The sequence below is a fragment of the Physella acuta genome, unplaced genomic scaffold, assembly GCF_028476545.2.
Source record: "Physella acuta isolate Inbredline_101_S28 unplaced genomic scaffold, ASM2847654v3 ptg000508l, whole genome shotgun sequence".
NCBI classification, from domain to species: domain Eukaryota; kingdom Metazoa; phylum Mollusca; class Gastropoda; family Physidae; genus Physella; species Physella acuta.
In genome coordinates this window covers 365,001-378,762 of record NW_026732027.1, presented here as the reverse complement: position 1 = coordinate 378,762, position 13,762 = coordinate 365,001, and the positions used below count along the sequence as shown (strand labels likewise).

The following is a 13,762-nucleotide window of genomic DNA, read 5'->3' as shown; positions in this document are numbered from 1 at the left end:
CTAAATTTTTATCGGATACATTTTTTTTTTCAACCGTTTTTCTAACCTGCTCAAAGACTCACGGTAAGTTTGATTTTCTACAACCTTCTAATAAAGGGAGAGAATTTCCGCCAGGGGAGGTGATTGCTGGCGTTTGGTGTAGGTATAGAGGGATATCTTGGTCACATTTGGTGAAGGAATAGTGGGTAGGGTTTGGTGATGGGATATATTGATAAAGTTTAGTGTAAGATAGTAAGATTTCTTGATAGACTGTGGTGTAGGTATAGGAGGAAATCTTGACAAAGTTTGGGGTAGGTATAGGAGGAAATCTTGACAAAGTTTGGTCTAGGTATAGGAGGAAATCTTGACGAAGTTTGGGGTAGGTATAGGAGGAAATCTTGACAAATTTTGGTCTAGGTATAGGAGGAGATCTTGACAAGTTTTGTGTAGGTAAAGGTGTAAATCTTGAAAAAGTTTAGTGTAGGTATAGGAGGAAATCTTGACAAATTTTGGTCTAGGTATAGGAGGAGATCTTGACAAGTTTTGTGTAGGTATAGGTGTAAATCTTGAAAAAGTTTAGTGTAGGTATAGGAGGAAATCTTGACAAAGTTTGGTGCATGTATAGAGAGAATTCTTGATAAAGTTTAGTTGAGATATAGTACGATATCATGATAAAATGCGACGGAGGAAAACTGGAATAGTGTAGGTATAGGAGGATATCTTGGTTGAGTATGGTTCACATACGGGGGTGAAAGGTTGGTGTTGGTGGAATGGGTACTCATGTGGTACCTGGAACAAAAGGTGTTTTTGATTGGTTCCGGTGTTAGACTTCACGGAGAGGTAGCTCAGGATTCTGTTCAGTGAATCTTAAGTGTTAATGGATTATATATGTCGTGTTTTATTAGAGGCACCTGATAAGTTTATCTTCTTAGCGAACACACACACTTAGACATATATATATATATATATAAATATATATATATATATATATATATATATATACATATATATATATATATATATATATATATATATATATATATATATATATATATATATAGGCTTATATATTTAAATTATATATTTATATATCTGTGTGTCTATGTGTGTAAATTGTGTATCCGTTCACTACTACATCTATAAATGTACATATAAATAATGAATAAACAACACTACTTACAAAAGGATATGTACTTGCGTTAGTATAAAAATAAACATATACATATAATTGTGTTTAGAACATATGCCAAAAGTGTTGTTGGGCTGACGTCACAGACTGATATTCGCAGGTGTAATCAATTCGCTACTTTTTCTTTCTTGATTTTTTTTTTTTGTTTCTTCCTTCTTTGAGAGTGAGTGAAATATCACGGGGTTTAAAGGTCACGTGATTAGCTGTCTGCTCGTGTTTAGCGCGTGCATTCTGAGATTTGTGGCTGCAATGTTAGTTGGTGAAGAAAGTTGGGCTGGAAAATAGAAGCATGAGAGTGTTGGTGTCTGGGGAATGTTGTATTTTTTTGTAGTTGGTGTCTGGGGAATGTTGTTGTATTTTGTGTCTGGGGAATGTTGTTGTATTTGAGAGTTGGTGTCTGGGGAAGGTTGTTGTATTTGAGAGTTGGTGTCTGGGGAAAGTTGTTGTATTTGAGAGTTTGTGTCTGGGGAAAGTTGTAGTATTTGAGAGTTGGTGTTTGGGGAATGTTGTTGTATTTGAGAGTTGGTGTCTGGGGAAAGTTGTTGTATTTGAGAGTTTGTGTCTGGGTAAAGTTAGTATTTGAGAGTTGGTGTCTGGGGAAAGTTGTATTTGAGAGTTGGTGACAGGGGAATGTGATTACATTTGAGAGTTGGTGTTTGGGGAATGTTGTTGTATTTTAGAGTTGCTATGGGGAAAGTTGTTGTATTTGAGAGTTGGTGTCTGGGGAATGTTGTTGTATTTGAGAGTTGCTATGGGGAAAGTTGTTGTATTTGAGAGTTGGTGTCTGGGGAATGTTGTTGTATTTGAGAGTTGCTATGGGGAAAGTTGTTGTATTTGAGAGTTGGTGTCTGGGGAATGTTGTTGTATTTGAGAGTTGGTGTTTAGGGAATGTTGTTGTATTTGAAAGTTGGTGTCTGGGGAATGTTGTTGTATGTGAGAGTTGGTGTCTGGTGAAAGTTGTATTTTTTATAGTTGGTGTCTAGGATTATATTTCTCTATAGTGCTAAGGTCTTGGATAAATTAGAAGTTGGTTTGTTTGAATAAAAATGTATGCCTAGTTTTTTTTTTTTTTTAAAGTTTGGTTGTAGATTTGTATGATTGTCTAGGAAATGTAGCTAGACCCTTGATCTTCGTTCTAAACGAGTAAAGATTAATGTTTGGATTAAAGTTATTTGATTTGTATCTGAAAGTTCATCCAAAATTAGCCCAATCGTCATCATTACATACATCCCTTTAACACGCAGTTTCGGATAAACCATAGACGTTAACTAAGAGGTTTTCCAACAACATCGCTTTAACAAAAGTATGAAAATCCTAAAGCAATTGTAAATATTTTTAGGGTTATTTTCGTTTTACTTGCTCGGTCTGTATTTTTGTGTGTATATGTTAATGTGACAATGTCGTATGTTTCTGAATGTGTACACCGTACACTTTTGTACATGCAGTGCAGCACAATCTGAAAACATTAGCATAGACATTGAAACTACTTCAAAACAAAACTTCAATCTCCTAGAAGAAGTACCATGTTCTTTAATTATTTTGATCACTAAAATGTTCTTAAAACAGTTTTTAAAAAACATTTTTTTTAAAACTGTCTTATTTATGTTTACAAACATTTAACATTTACACAAACATATGATTAGATTGTAAAATTAGATTAAGTTATCTGCTTTTTTAATCTACTTTTCTTTTAATTTCAGTAATGATTTAATTTCGTTTATCGAAGTCTGCATGATAATGTTTCTTATGGATTTGATTCCCCCTAATTTAACAAAATGGGAGGGAGCTTGCCTAAACTCTCTCGTTTTTTTATTTATAATTGTAAAAACTGAGACATGCGAGTTTGAAACAAATCGAAAAATAAAAAGGAACGGTTTTAACATACAAAAGCTCGAAGTTCTTAGATACATTGTCAAGTTCTGGAAGTTTTTAAATATATTAATATACTAATTCCAGTTGCCGGAAATCGGTCACAAGTTATCAAAAACCTAAGCATATGTGAAATTTCGTCCTTAAGGTAGGCGGTACAAAAGTAATGAGGTTTACATGAAGTAGTTCCGCTTCCTGATGTGTATGTGGTGAAAACGGGTGTCTATGACGTCACTGTGTTGTCATCTTGTTGGTTACAGAGCAACTCTGCTACCTCTGCTCTTTAGATCACCAGGTCTCGAAAAGCACGTTAAAAATAATTCGTTTAAATGGTGTGGAAACGAAATAGTTATCGTAATTTTTAATAACTTTTTGGGTTGAAGAAATGTATGTATATATTTTCAGTCATGCAGTGTTTCGAAGTGATCTCAGCTATCTTTAACCACCAAAGTAGAGTACTGATTTCTTTTATTGTTTTTTTCTTTTCAGTAACGATGCCGACGACGCACGGGGGTTAAACGACCCCGTATCATCTCAAGCGGTCGCCGATCAGAAAGGTCAATCTAAAAATAACCACAACGCGAGGCCCCAGAAAACCCCTGACCGCGCCATCGACTTCCGAGCACGTGACCACGACTTCAACCAGAACAAATTTCTCCAGCCCTTCAGCCAGGACTCGTCCATCAGTCTGTCTGAGTGCCAGTACACCACATCAGCCGCGCCATCTTTGTCTGTCTTGTCCGAGTCTGCCTGGCAGTCTGTGTCTGTCTGCAGGTCCGAGTCCCCCACCCTCTGTCTCAGCGACCTCTCCCTGTCTTATGCTACGTCTTTCAGCGAATTCTCTCGAATAAAATCAGAAAAGTCGGAATCCAACGATTTACTCCGAGACTTTTCCGAGAATAAAAATAGTCCGAGTCAACTCGAAGAATCCGATTTTTCTAAACCTAACAAAGCGGAGAGTGGTTCGGATAAAGTTAGTTCCCCTGATGAATTACCTCCCCCTGACACCCATGTAACAAATGAAGATTCTCAAACAGAGCTGCTTGAGCAGACGGAGGACGAAATGGAGGCGCGCAGACGTCGTCGCCTGTTGGAGCGTATGTCTGGCATTTCCAGCGAGGATGCGCCGAGCTGGCGAACTAAAGTCTACCAGTCTGATGACAAGCAGAGCTCGCCCCGAGGTGAGGATTCTGGGAGATCTCGTGAGCACTCGAACAGATCACGTGAGGACGGGACCAGATCTCGTGAGGACGGGACCAGATCTCGTGAGGACGGGACCAGATCTCGTGAGGACGGGACCAGATCTCGCGAGGGCGGGGCCAGATCTCGTGAGGACGGGAACAGATCTCGTGAGGACGGGACCAGATCTCGTGAGGACGGGACCAGATCTCGTGAGGACGGGACCAGATCTCGTGAGGACGTGACCAGATCTCGTGAGGACGGGACCAGATCTCGCGAAGACTCGACGAGATCTGGAAAGGAAGGTTCAGAAACACCATCCCGAAGACGCCGGTCCGAAGACGTCACCAACGACTTAGCCGAGCGTTTGGCGAGGCGGAGGTTCCAGCGTCTAGAGGAGCAGGGGGACAGCTCCAGCCAGGATGGCTCCTTGGACCCGCTCCGGCAGCGGGACAGCCGCTGGAGCCGGGACAGCAGCGTGCGGTCTGCGGACAGTGGGGATAACGCCGACACGGATGAGAGAAGCTACCCGCGATGGTCGAGAAGAAATCAGGCGGAGAACGTTTCGAACAACGCCAATGGGGAGCGGGAAAACGGTGTTAGGAGAAGGAGCCGGGACAGCAACATTTCGGAAGATTGTGACGAAACTAACGACGATTCGGAAAGGTCATTCCGGCGCTGGTCAAGAAGAAAGGAAACTCCGAGTCACGAGGAGCCGGATGTTCCAAGCGAAAACAGGCACCGGAAATGGAGCAACGCTGACAGTTGTTTTGTCTCCGCGGAAAGCTCGATCGGTTTTCAGCAGCGCTCTGCGGACGGTTCGGATAGGGAAAATGAATCGAGGATGAAACAGTTGTCTAAGGACTCGGCGTTTTCGGAGTCGAGAGATGGGAACGACGACACGATCGTCAACTGCAACAACAACAACAACAGCGCCAACCTGCTGGCGGAGAGCACGACAGCCACTTCCGCTTTTCGTCGCCGCCGGATGCAGAATTATCTGGATGAGTGCGAAGAGATGGGCGAATCGTTCGCCGGGAACGTTCGCCAACAGCACAATCAAGATGGCGTCACATTCGCCAGCAACGGACACTCCCTTCACCAGCAAGATGGCGCCAAGGTGAAGGACAAACATCCGGGGTTGCCTGAGGCAGGTGACGTGGAGTCTAGTGTGGACAATGGGAGCAGTAGCTCTGACGTCACTTCCTTCGCCGAGAGCTTTAAGGCGAGACTGCTGCGCCTAAGGGGGGAGCAGGCGGAGGAAAATGGCGCCAACAAGCCTTCATTGCAGGTGAGGTATCTCTCTTTTAACAGCTCAGGTGAGCAAATCATTTCAGGTAATATAAAGCTATCGCCAATGGTGAAACGTATTCGTTACATGTAGTGCATAGGAATCATTTGATACAAGCAGGGCCGTCAGCACAGGTAAAATAGCAGTCGTTTAGGACTAGACAAAGCCACATCTTAGACGTGCATCATGAGGTTTAAGACAGACATGATTAGATTTAAGACAGACATTATTACATGAAAGACAGACATCATTGTAGGTGAAACATAGACACTATTACAGGTAAGACAGACAAATGTACAAGTAAGACAGAAAAATGTACAGGTAAGACAGACAAATGTACAGGTAAGACAAATGTACAGGTAAGACAAATGTAAGGTAAGACAGACAAACGTACAGGTAAGACGAATGTACAGGTAAGACAAATGTAAGGTAAGACGGACAAACGTACAGGCAAGACAGACAAATGTACAGGTAAGACAGACAAATGTACAGGTAAGACAGACAAATGTACAGGTAAGATAGACAATTGTACTGGTAGACAGACAATACAGACAAATGTACAGGTAAGACTGACAAATGTACAGGTAAGACAGACACATGTACAGGTAAGACAGACAAATGTACAGGTAAGACAGACATATGTACAGGTAAGACAGACAATTGTACAGGTAAGACAGACAAATGTACAGGTAAGACAGACAATTGTACAGGTAAGACAGACAAATATACAGGTAAGACAGATAAATGTACAGGTAAGACAGACAAATGTACAGGTAAGACAAATGTACAGGTAAGACAGACAAATGTACAGGTAAGACAAATGTAAGGTAAGACAGACAAACGTACAGGTAAGACAAATGTACAGGTAAGACAAATGTAAGGTAAGACAGACAAACGTACAGGTAAGACAGACAAATGTACAGGTAAGACAGACAAATGTACAGGTAAGACAGACAATTGTACTGGTAGACAGACAATACAGACAAATGTACAGGTAAGACAGACAAATGTACAGGTAAGACAGACAAATGTACAGGTAAGACAGACAATTGTACAGGTAAGACAGACAAATGTACAGGTAATACAGACAAATGTACAGGTAAGACAGACAAATGTACAGGTAAGACAGACAAATGTACAGGTAAGACAAATGTACAGGTAAGACAAATGTACAGGTAAGACAGACAAATGTACAGGTAAGACAGACAAATGTACAGGTAGACAGACAATACAGACAAATGTACAGGTAAGACAGACAAATGTACAGGTAAGACAAATGTACAGGTAAGACAGACAATTGTACAGGTAGACAGACAAATGTACAGGTAATACAGACAAATGTACAGGTAAGACAGACAAATGTACAGGTAAGACAGACAAATGTACAGGTAAGACAAATGTACAGGTAAGACAAATGTACAGGTAAGACAGACAAATGTACAGGTAAGACAGACAAATGTACAGGTAAGACAAATGTACAGGTAAGACAGACAAATGTACAGGTAAGACAAATATACAGGTAAGACAGACAAATGTACAGGTAAGACAGGCAAATGCACAGCTAAGACAAATGTACAGGTAATACAGACAAATGTACAGGTAAGACAAATGTACATGTAAGACAGACAAATGTACAGGTAAGACAGACAAATGTACAGGTAAGACAAATGTACAGGTAAGACAGTCAAATGTACAGGTAAGACAGGCAAATGCACAGCTAAGACAAATGTACAGGTAAGACAGACAAATGTACAGGTAAGACAAATGTACAGGTAAGACAGACAAATGTACAGGTAAGACAGACAAATGTACAGGTAAGACAAATGTACATGTAAGACAGACAAATATACAGGTAAGACAGACAAATGAACAGGTAAGACAAATGTACATGTAAGACAGACAAATGTACAGGTAAGACAGGCAAATGCACAGCTAAGACAAATGTACAGGTAAGACAGACAAATGTACAGGTAAGATGTGAATAGATGAGCAGTGAATGTTGCTTTCATTGGGCTTATGGGAAAATAAACATGCTTGTAGCACGTGATTCAGGTAAACTTTTTAAAGGGTTGGTTTTTAATGTGTTTTCGTAACGTTTTTGTTGTGGGTGAAGGTTAATAGTGTTAGAAAGATGGAAGAGGGACGTAGGCGAAATAGAACGACGGCAGGATGACAGTTGTGTAATAACGACGGTAGAACGACGATGGTAAAATAACGACGGTAGAACGACGATAGGAAAATAACGACGGTAGAACGACGATGGTAAAATAACGATGGTAAATCGACGATGGTAAAATAACGACAGTAGAACGACGATAGTGGAATAATGATGGTAGAACGACGGTGGTAAAATAACGATGGTAGAACGAAGATGGTGGAATAATGACGGTAGAACGAAGATAATTGAATAACGACAATAGGAAAAAGGCGGAACAAAGTGAATTACTAAAATAGCATAATAGAGTAGATGTGAAACGGAAGCGTTAGTCAAAATACAACTTAAGCTGCCACAGTTAATTAAAGCCGTTGAGCTTGTACATGTAAATATAACTGAGTTTAATTAAGACTTATCAGTGTCTGTGGGATGATAGTCTCGCTTGACATGTAGGGTGTTGTTTATAAACGATTTCCACGTCAGTTTTAAATGAATGTCCAGTTGGTATTTTTTAGTACGACATTTTAAGAAAGTTCTCATGGTGGTCTCTGAGTAGCTTTGAATCAGATTGTTGGAGATTTTGACAAGTGATGTTCATGTCTGTCTGGCTTGAAAGTAACGTTGGTTTTGAACAAGACAAACACTCAACGTATTAAAAATTAAAAATCGATAAACTTTTGTTTTATCCACCCTGTAGAGTTAGCTTAGGTTAGCCTGTTGTTTCTCCTAGGACATAGGCCGCTTACATGAGCATTCCAGGCTTTCTGTCCTGAGCTAGTCACTATTTACAGTACTGGATCCAATATGATACACAAATCAATCTACTCTCTCCCAGGCCAATGGGGACAGTTCCACCCCTCCTGCCAGTCGGGCGGATCTTCGTACTGACGAATCGCCGGGGAAACAAGAACACCCTGGTGTAGAGGCAGTAGAGGGAAGCTCCGCTGTGAAACCCAGGAAAAAACGTGAGGACAAATCGGCGGCCCGGAAGTCTGCTCTCAACATGGCAACTGGCGACTCCAGCGACGGTAAGTGTGTGGGGTGTGTGGGTGGGTGGGTGGGTGAGTGGGTGTGTGTGTGCAGTGGCGTAGCCAGGATCGTCTCAAGGGGGGGGGGGGTTACAATTTTTACAAACTTTCGATTTGCACCCCCCCCCACCCCTCAGACTTTTGATTTGCAACCCACTCATACTTTATATATATACCGAGGGGTCCATGGGGGGTTATGACCCCCCTAACCCTCCCCCTGCCTACGCCACTGTGTGTGTGTGTTGGGGGGGCTGATATATTGGTCAAGTGGTCTCAATCTGCCCAACGTGTACACAACGTACACACTTTTTGTTTTGTACAAGTTGTGTACCTTTGAATGCAAATCACACGAAAACTAGTATTCTTGTACATGCATTACATCTCGTAACTACTGTACGTATTTCTCATGTACCTTTGTGCATAATCCATGTGTACTTGTATACTTTGTGCATCAGCTATTACCTATTTTAGATTATCTTTTAGTTTGTACACATTTACTACCTTGCGTACATTCGTAAACACACCGTACAAAACAATTGTTTTTCTCTTCCGTTCTCTGTGTACACAAGCTAACTTGTACACACAGCGAAGACACAGTGTATATGTACAAAAATCTTACACTTCCTACTAATGTGTAACATTTTTAGACGTGTATATGTGTGCACACAATAACTAATACACATGTCTTTTACATAGAATGTAACACCTTTATGTATTATGCTATACATGTACATATGCCACTATATATGCACACACTTACCTGTGCAAACCAAACTCAACACGCCAAGCTCATAACTCTTGAGCTTAAACCTACACGCCGAGTGCATGAGTTTAGCTAAACACAAAAAAAACAACACATTTAGCTCTGAAAAATAAATGCGTGTGTGTTTTCTAAAGAAGAAATGCGATCACATAGTCTTGGGAAAACTCACTAGATTTTTCTCTTAACTGTGTTTCATCTTAACTGTTTTATTCTGCTTTACTCTAGGTTTTAAAGCTATTTCTCAAATTTCCTTTTAAGTATTTGTAATACTTTATTATAATCAGCTTGTTTGCTTTTAAAATCCCGAGTTATCGCCCACAAACATTTAGCGAGTAGTTGCCCTTGGCCAGTACAAGCCTTAATGTTTTTATCAACAATGTTCAAAACAAAGTTTGATGGCGTGGGTTGCTAGTGGTAGACTAAACTCTCACGTTTACATGGGATTTCTTTTCATAGAGGAATCAAATCTAAGCCAGAGGGAACATTAGTGACTCAAAGTAGGTCAACTGTCTGAAACTTCAATGGAAGCTTATCGCGATAAACCTCTGGACAATGGCTTGGCTGACGTCACAAAAGGTTTGGTCCGTTTGAGAGTATTGTTGGGGTGACGTCAGCCTGATTTTTATCTTGGTAGTAAGCTTTAAAGATAAACATGGCTTACACTAAGTGAACGTGGCTTATGGTGATATAGTCGCTAATATAAACATTTCAATGTAGTCGCTAATAAAACCATTTCAATGTAGTCGCTGATATAGAGATTTCAATGACATTTGGGTACTGTTGGTTTAACGTTATATTTTTTGAATTTTTATTTAATTCTATAATGTTGATATTGGTGGTTAGCTCTATAACTGTGATACTGATGGCTTAGCTCTATAATTTTGGTACTGATGTTTTAGCTCTGTAATTTTTTTATGTTTTTTTTAGCTCTGTAATTTTGGTACGGTTGTTTAGCTCTATAATTTTGGTATGGATATTCTTGCTCTATAATTTTGGTACGGTTGTTTAGCTCTATAATTTTGTTATGGTTGTTTTAGCTCTATAATTTTGGTACGGTTGTTTTAGGTCTATAATTTTGGTACAGTTGAATTAGAACTATGCCAAAGACTGATGCTAGTTTTATGATAATGTGTTTATATACGGCTGGGATTTTACTTAAGCTTTGAACAAGGATATCACTCAACTCACATGAGCGAATTCCATTTTGTAAATTCAAAATTTTGGCAGGTGGCGGAGGAAGCGATATGTCAATTCTGACACTTTAATTATAAAGATATTAGAAAAGATTTTCTACGAACTTGTTCACGGCTTCCGTCTATTAAACAGTTTTTAATGTCCTAGTGAGATAAAACGAGACGGCGTGGCCTAGAGGTAGAGCATTAGACTGCAACCCCGTCTAGAGTTCGAATTTGGGTACAAGTCAGGTGAACGTCCATGAGTCCACCCAGCTGCTGATGGGTACCTAACTCTTGTTAGGCAAAGTAAAGGCGGATGGGCATGGTGCTGACCACACTATCCCTTCATATGTCGAGGTCACAGAAAAAGGTGAACTCTATTTCACCATCAGGTTCGAAAAGGGATCTGCTTTTACTGTGAAAAAAAAAACACATTTAATTATTTTACAAGAGCAAAGGTGAAAAAAAGCTTAAATCGGGTTAAAGAAGCGAAGCAAGAAAATAAAACGCCATCACCAACTCTCCTAGATGATGGGGGAGGGGGGGGGCGTCCATCCACGAGACAATAAATCCCTAGCATGATTTGCAATTATGGATGCTTATGACGTAGGATTTAATGGCACCGCATAAATATACAAGGAACAGTAAAATTTGGAAGCCCACAATCTTTTGTTGAATACAGAACACCTAGTTATTGGGGCGTTAGGGTCTAGATGGTCCGGGTCACCGTGACCCAGAACAGGCTGACCTGACACGTGCTGCCAATTGTTCAGGAAGTGAAGGCACCAGTCTGTTGTTTACCAACCCAGGTCGCAGAATTGGGTCGCTACTTTCCGGTTCCGCCAGAAATAGAGGAACGGCGTTTGTTGTTGTAGGTATATGGTAGGGGTGGGCAAGGTATAAGGCAGGGGTGGGCACGGTATAAGGCAGGGGTCGCAAGGTATAAGTCAGGGTTGGCAAGGTATAAGTCAGGGTTGGCAAGGTATAAGGAAGGAATGGGTTACATGGAATCAGAAAGGGGCACACATAAATTTCCAGGAGGGAGAGTGGGGGGGGGGGGCGGACACTTGTTAAAAGCATGTATTTTTAATATAATTATATAATGGCGGTGGCAGTGGATGTGCTTCAGGGGGCACTAACCCAAAGAGATGCCGGAAAGAAACTGAGGTATAAAGGATCCATAGGTCAGGGGTCGGAAAATTGAAATACATGGATCGACAACAAGTCCGTTAATTAATTATTGTATATACAAATTTTAAGTGCCATACCGAAAGCGTTTTGTTAATTATGTTACTTCGACCTTATCTGGGGTTAGCTTTGCGTGAATGAATCGCCAATAGGTTTCAACATTTCGGTTTCTTTTGGACAATTTAAATTGTAAAAGTATGATTCTAATCTTAAAGGAAGAAAACGTGTACCTACCATTCTTACGGCTATGCTGTGCTATTCACCTAACATTTTTTTTTAAAGTAACTAAAGTGTCACCTCCACAATGATTCTCGCATGACGAGTTATTTTTAAGACCTGTATCCATATACCGTACACTATGCTAGTCGCTACAAAAAAAAAACAACCCCAAACAATTGTTCACTCCAGCTTTTATAACCGCCCTCTCCACCTTGGGATAACTATATATGAACACCCCGGGTTAACTCAACTCACACACGCAGTCTCCCCTAAGTTCTAGACTATTTTAAGCTAGCCACAAACGACCCGTAAGTTGATGATCTTCTCGAGGAACTGTGCAACCCTATTATGATACAGCAATGTTTTCTTTGTCCTTGCAATATGTATTTCTCCTACTTCAGGATCATATCTCATGTTCCTACTCTACTTTGTATAGTACTTTATAAATTGAATCTTCGATTTAGTCGTAATTGTAATGTTGGAAGAAGGATTACCTCCAATACAACTAACTATTACGTGTCAACTTGTTTTACGTCGTATAGACCGAAGACTGATTTCAGCCTGTTTTATTTATGGGTTTGGTTCCATAGCGTTTGTCCAACCAAGAACAAACTACAAGGCAGCAATTGTTTAATTTTGGAGTTGTCTCATTGTCTCTCCTAGAAGAGTGGCTGTCCCCAGCTATCGTGTCTCATCTGCCGGGGGTTCGAACTCGGAACTTTATGGTTTAGTAACCATGAGCTTTACCGACCCGACACATGCCGAGCGGGCTTTCATCTATTCATAAGCGTTAGGCTACCGTACGGGACCTTCATCCTACCAACACATAAATAAACTAAAAAAATAGAAATATATTATGTTGCTGTAAACGGCGTAACTTTAAGATGCCGGGGATATGGTGATTAAGGTAAATAAAAAGTAATGTAATAAATCTGTAATATCTTGGTCCGGTTATGGTGATGATAAACATACTTAATGGATACAAGATAAAGGCGTATATTTTTATCATACAGAAACTTGGCAGATAGTCCACTAATGGAAAATATACAGTCTATTTATAGCGTATTTATGTCATTGGTTGATCTAAAAAAAAATATTAGGGTAATTCTATTTTACGAATTGAACATATTTGACTAGATTATGTTGGTTAGTGAATACACCTTCAGGCGTAGATGCAGGTGTAAGTGTAGTTTAGGTTTAGGTTTAGGTTTAGGTTTAGGTTTAGGTTTAGGTTTAGGTTTAGGTTTAGGTTTAGGTTTAGGTTTAGGTTTAGGTTTAGGTTTAGGTTTAGGTTTAGGTTTAGGTTTAGGTTTAGGTTTAGGTTTAGGTTTAGGTTTAGGTTTAGGTTTAGGTTTAGGTTTAGGTTTAGGTTTAGGTTTAGGTTTAGGTTTAGGTTTAGGTTTAGGTTTAGGTTTAGGTTTAGGTTTAGGTTTAGGTTTAGGTTTAGGTTTAGGTTTAGGTTTAGGTTTAGGTTTAGGTTTAGGTTTAGGTTTAGGTTTAGGTTTAGGTTTAGGTTTAGGTTTAGGTTTAGGTTTAGGTTTAGGTTTAGGTTTAGGTTTAGGTTTAGGTTTAGGTTTAGGTTTAGGTTTAGGTTTAGGTTTAGGTTTAGGTTTAGGTTTAGGTTTAGGTTTAGGTTTAGGTTTAGGTTTAGGTTTAGGTTTAGGTTTAGGTTTAGGTTTAGCTTTACGCCGGTGTTGGGGTTCTGCTCTATGTACAGGTTAGGGTTG

The 13,762-nt window shown here is 40.1% G+C and overlaps 1 protein-coding gene across 3 annotated transcripts in view; it reads left to right on the top strand.

Annotated features, from left to right (window-relative positions):
• Positions 1-13,762, top strand: part of LOC131944801 (uncharacterized) — a 145,363-nt gene that overhangs the window by 24,415 nt on the left and 107,186 nt on the right. For all 3 annotated transcript variants that reach the window (XM_059305617.1, XM_059305616.1, XM_059305615.1), the window contains exons 2-3: positions 3,527-5,507; positions 8,498-8,690. In XM_059305617.1, the coding sequence (XP_059161600.1) occupies positions 3,527-5,507; positions 8,498-8,690 (2,174 nt within the window). The remainder of the gene's footprint in view (positions 1-3,526; positions 5,508-8,497; positions 8,691-13,762) is intronic.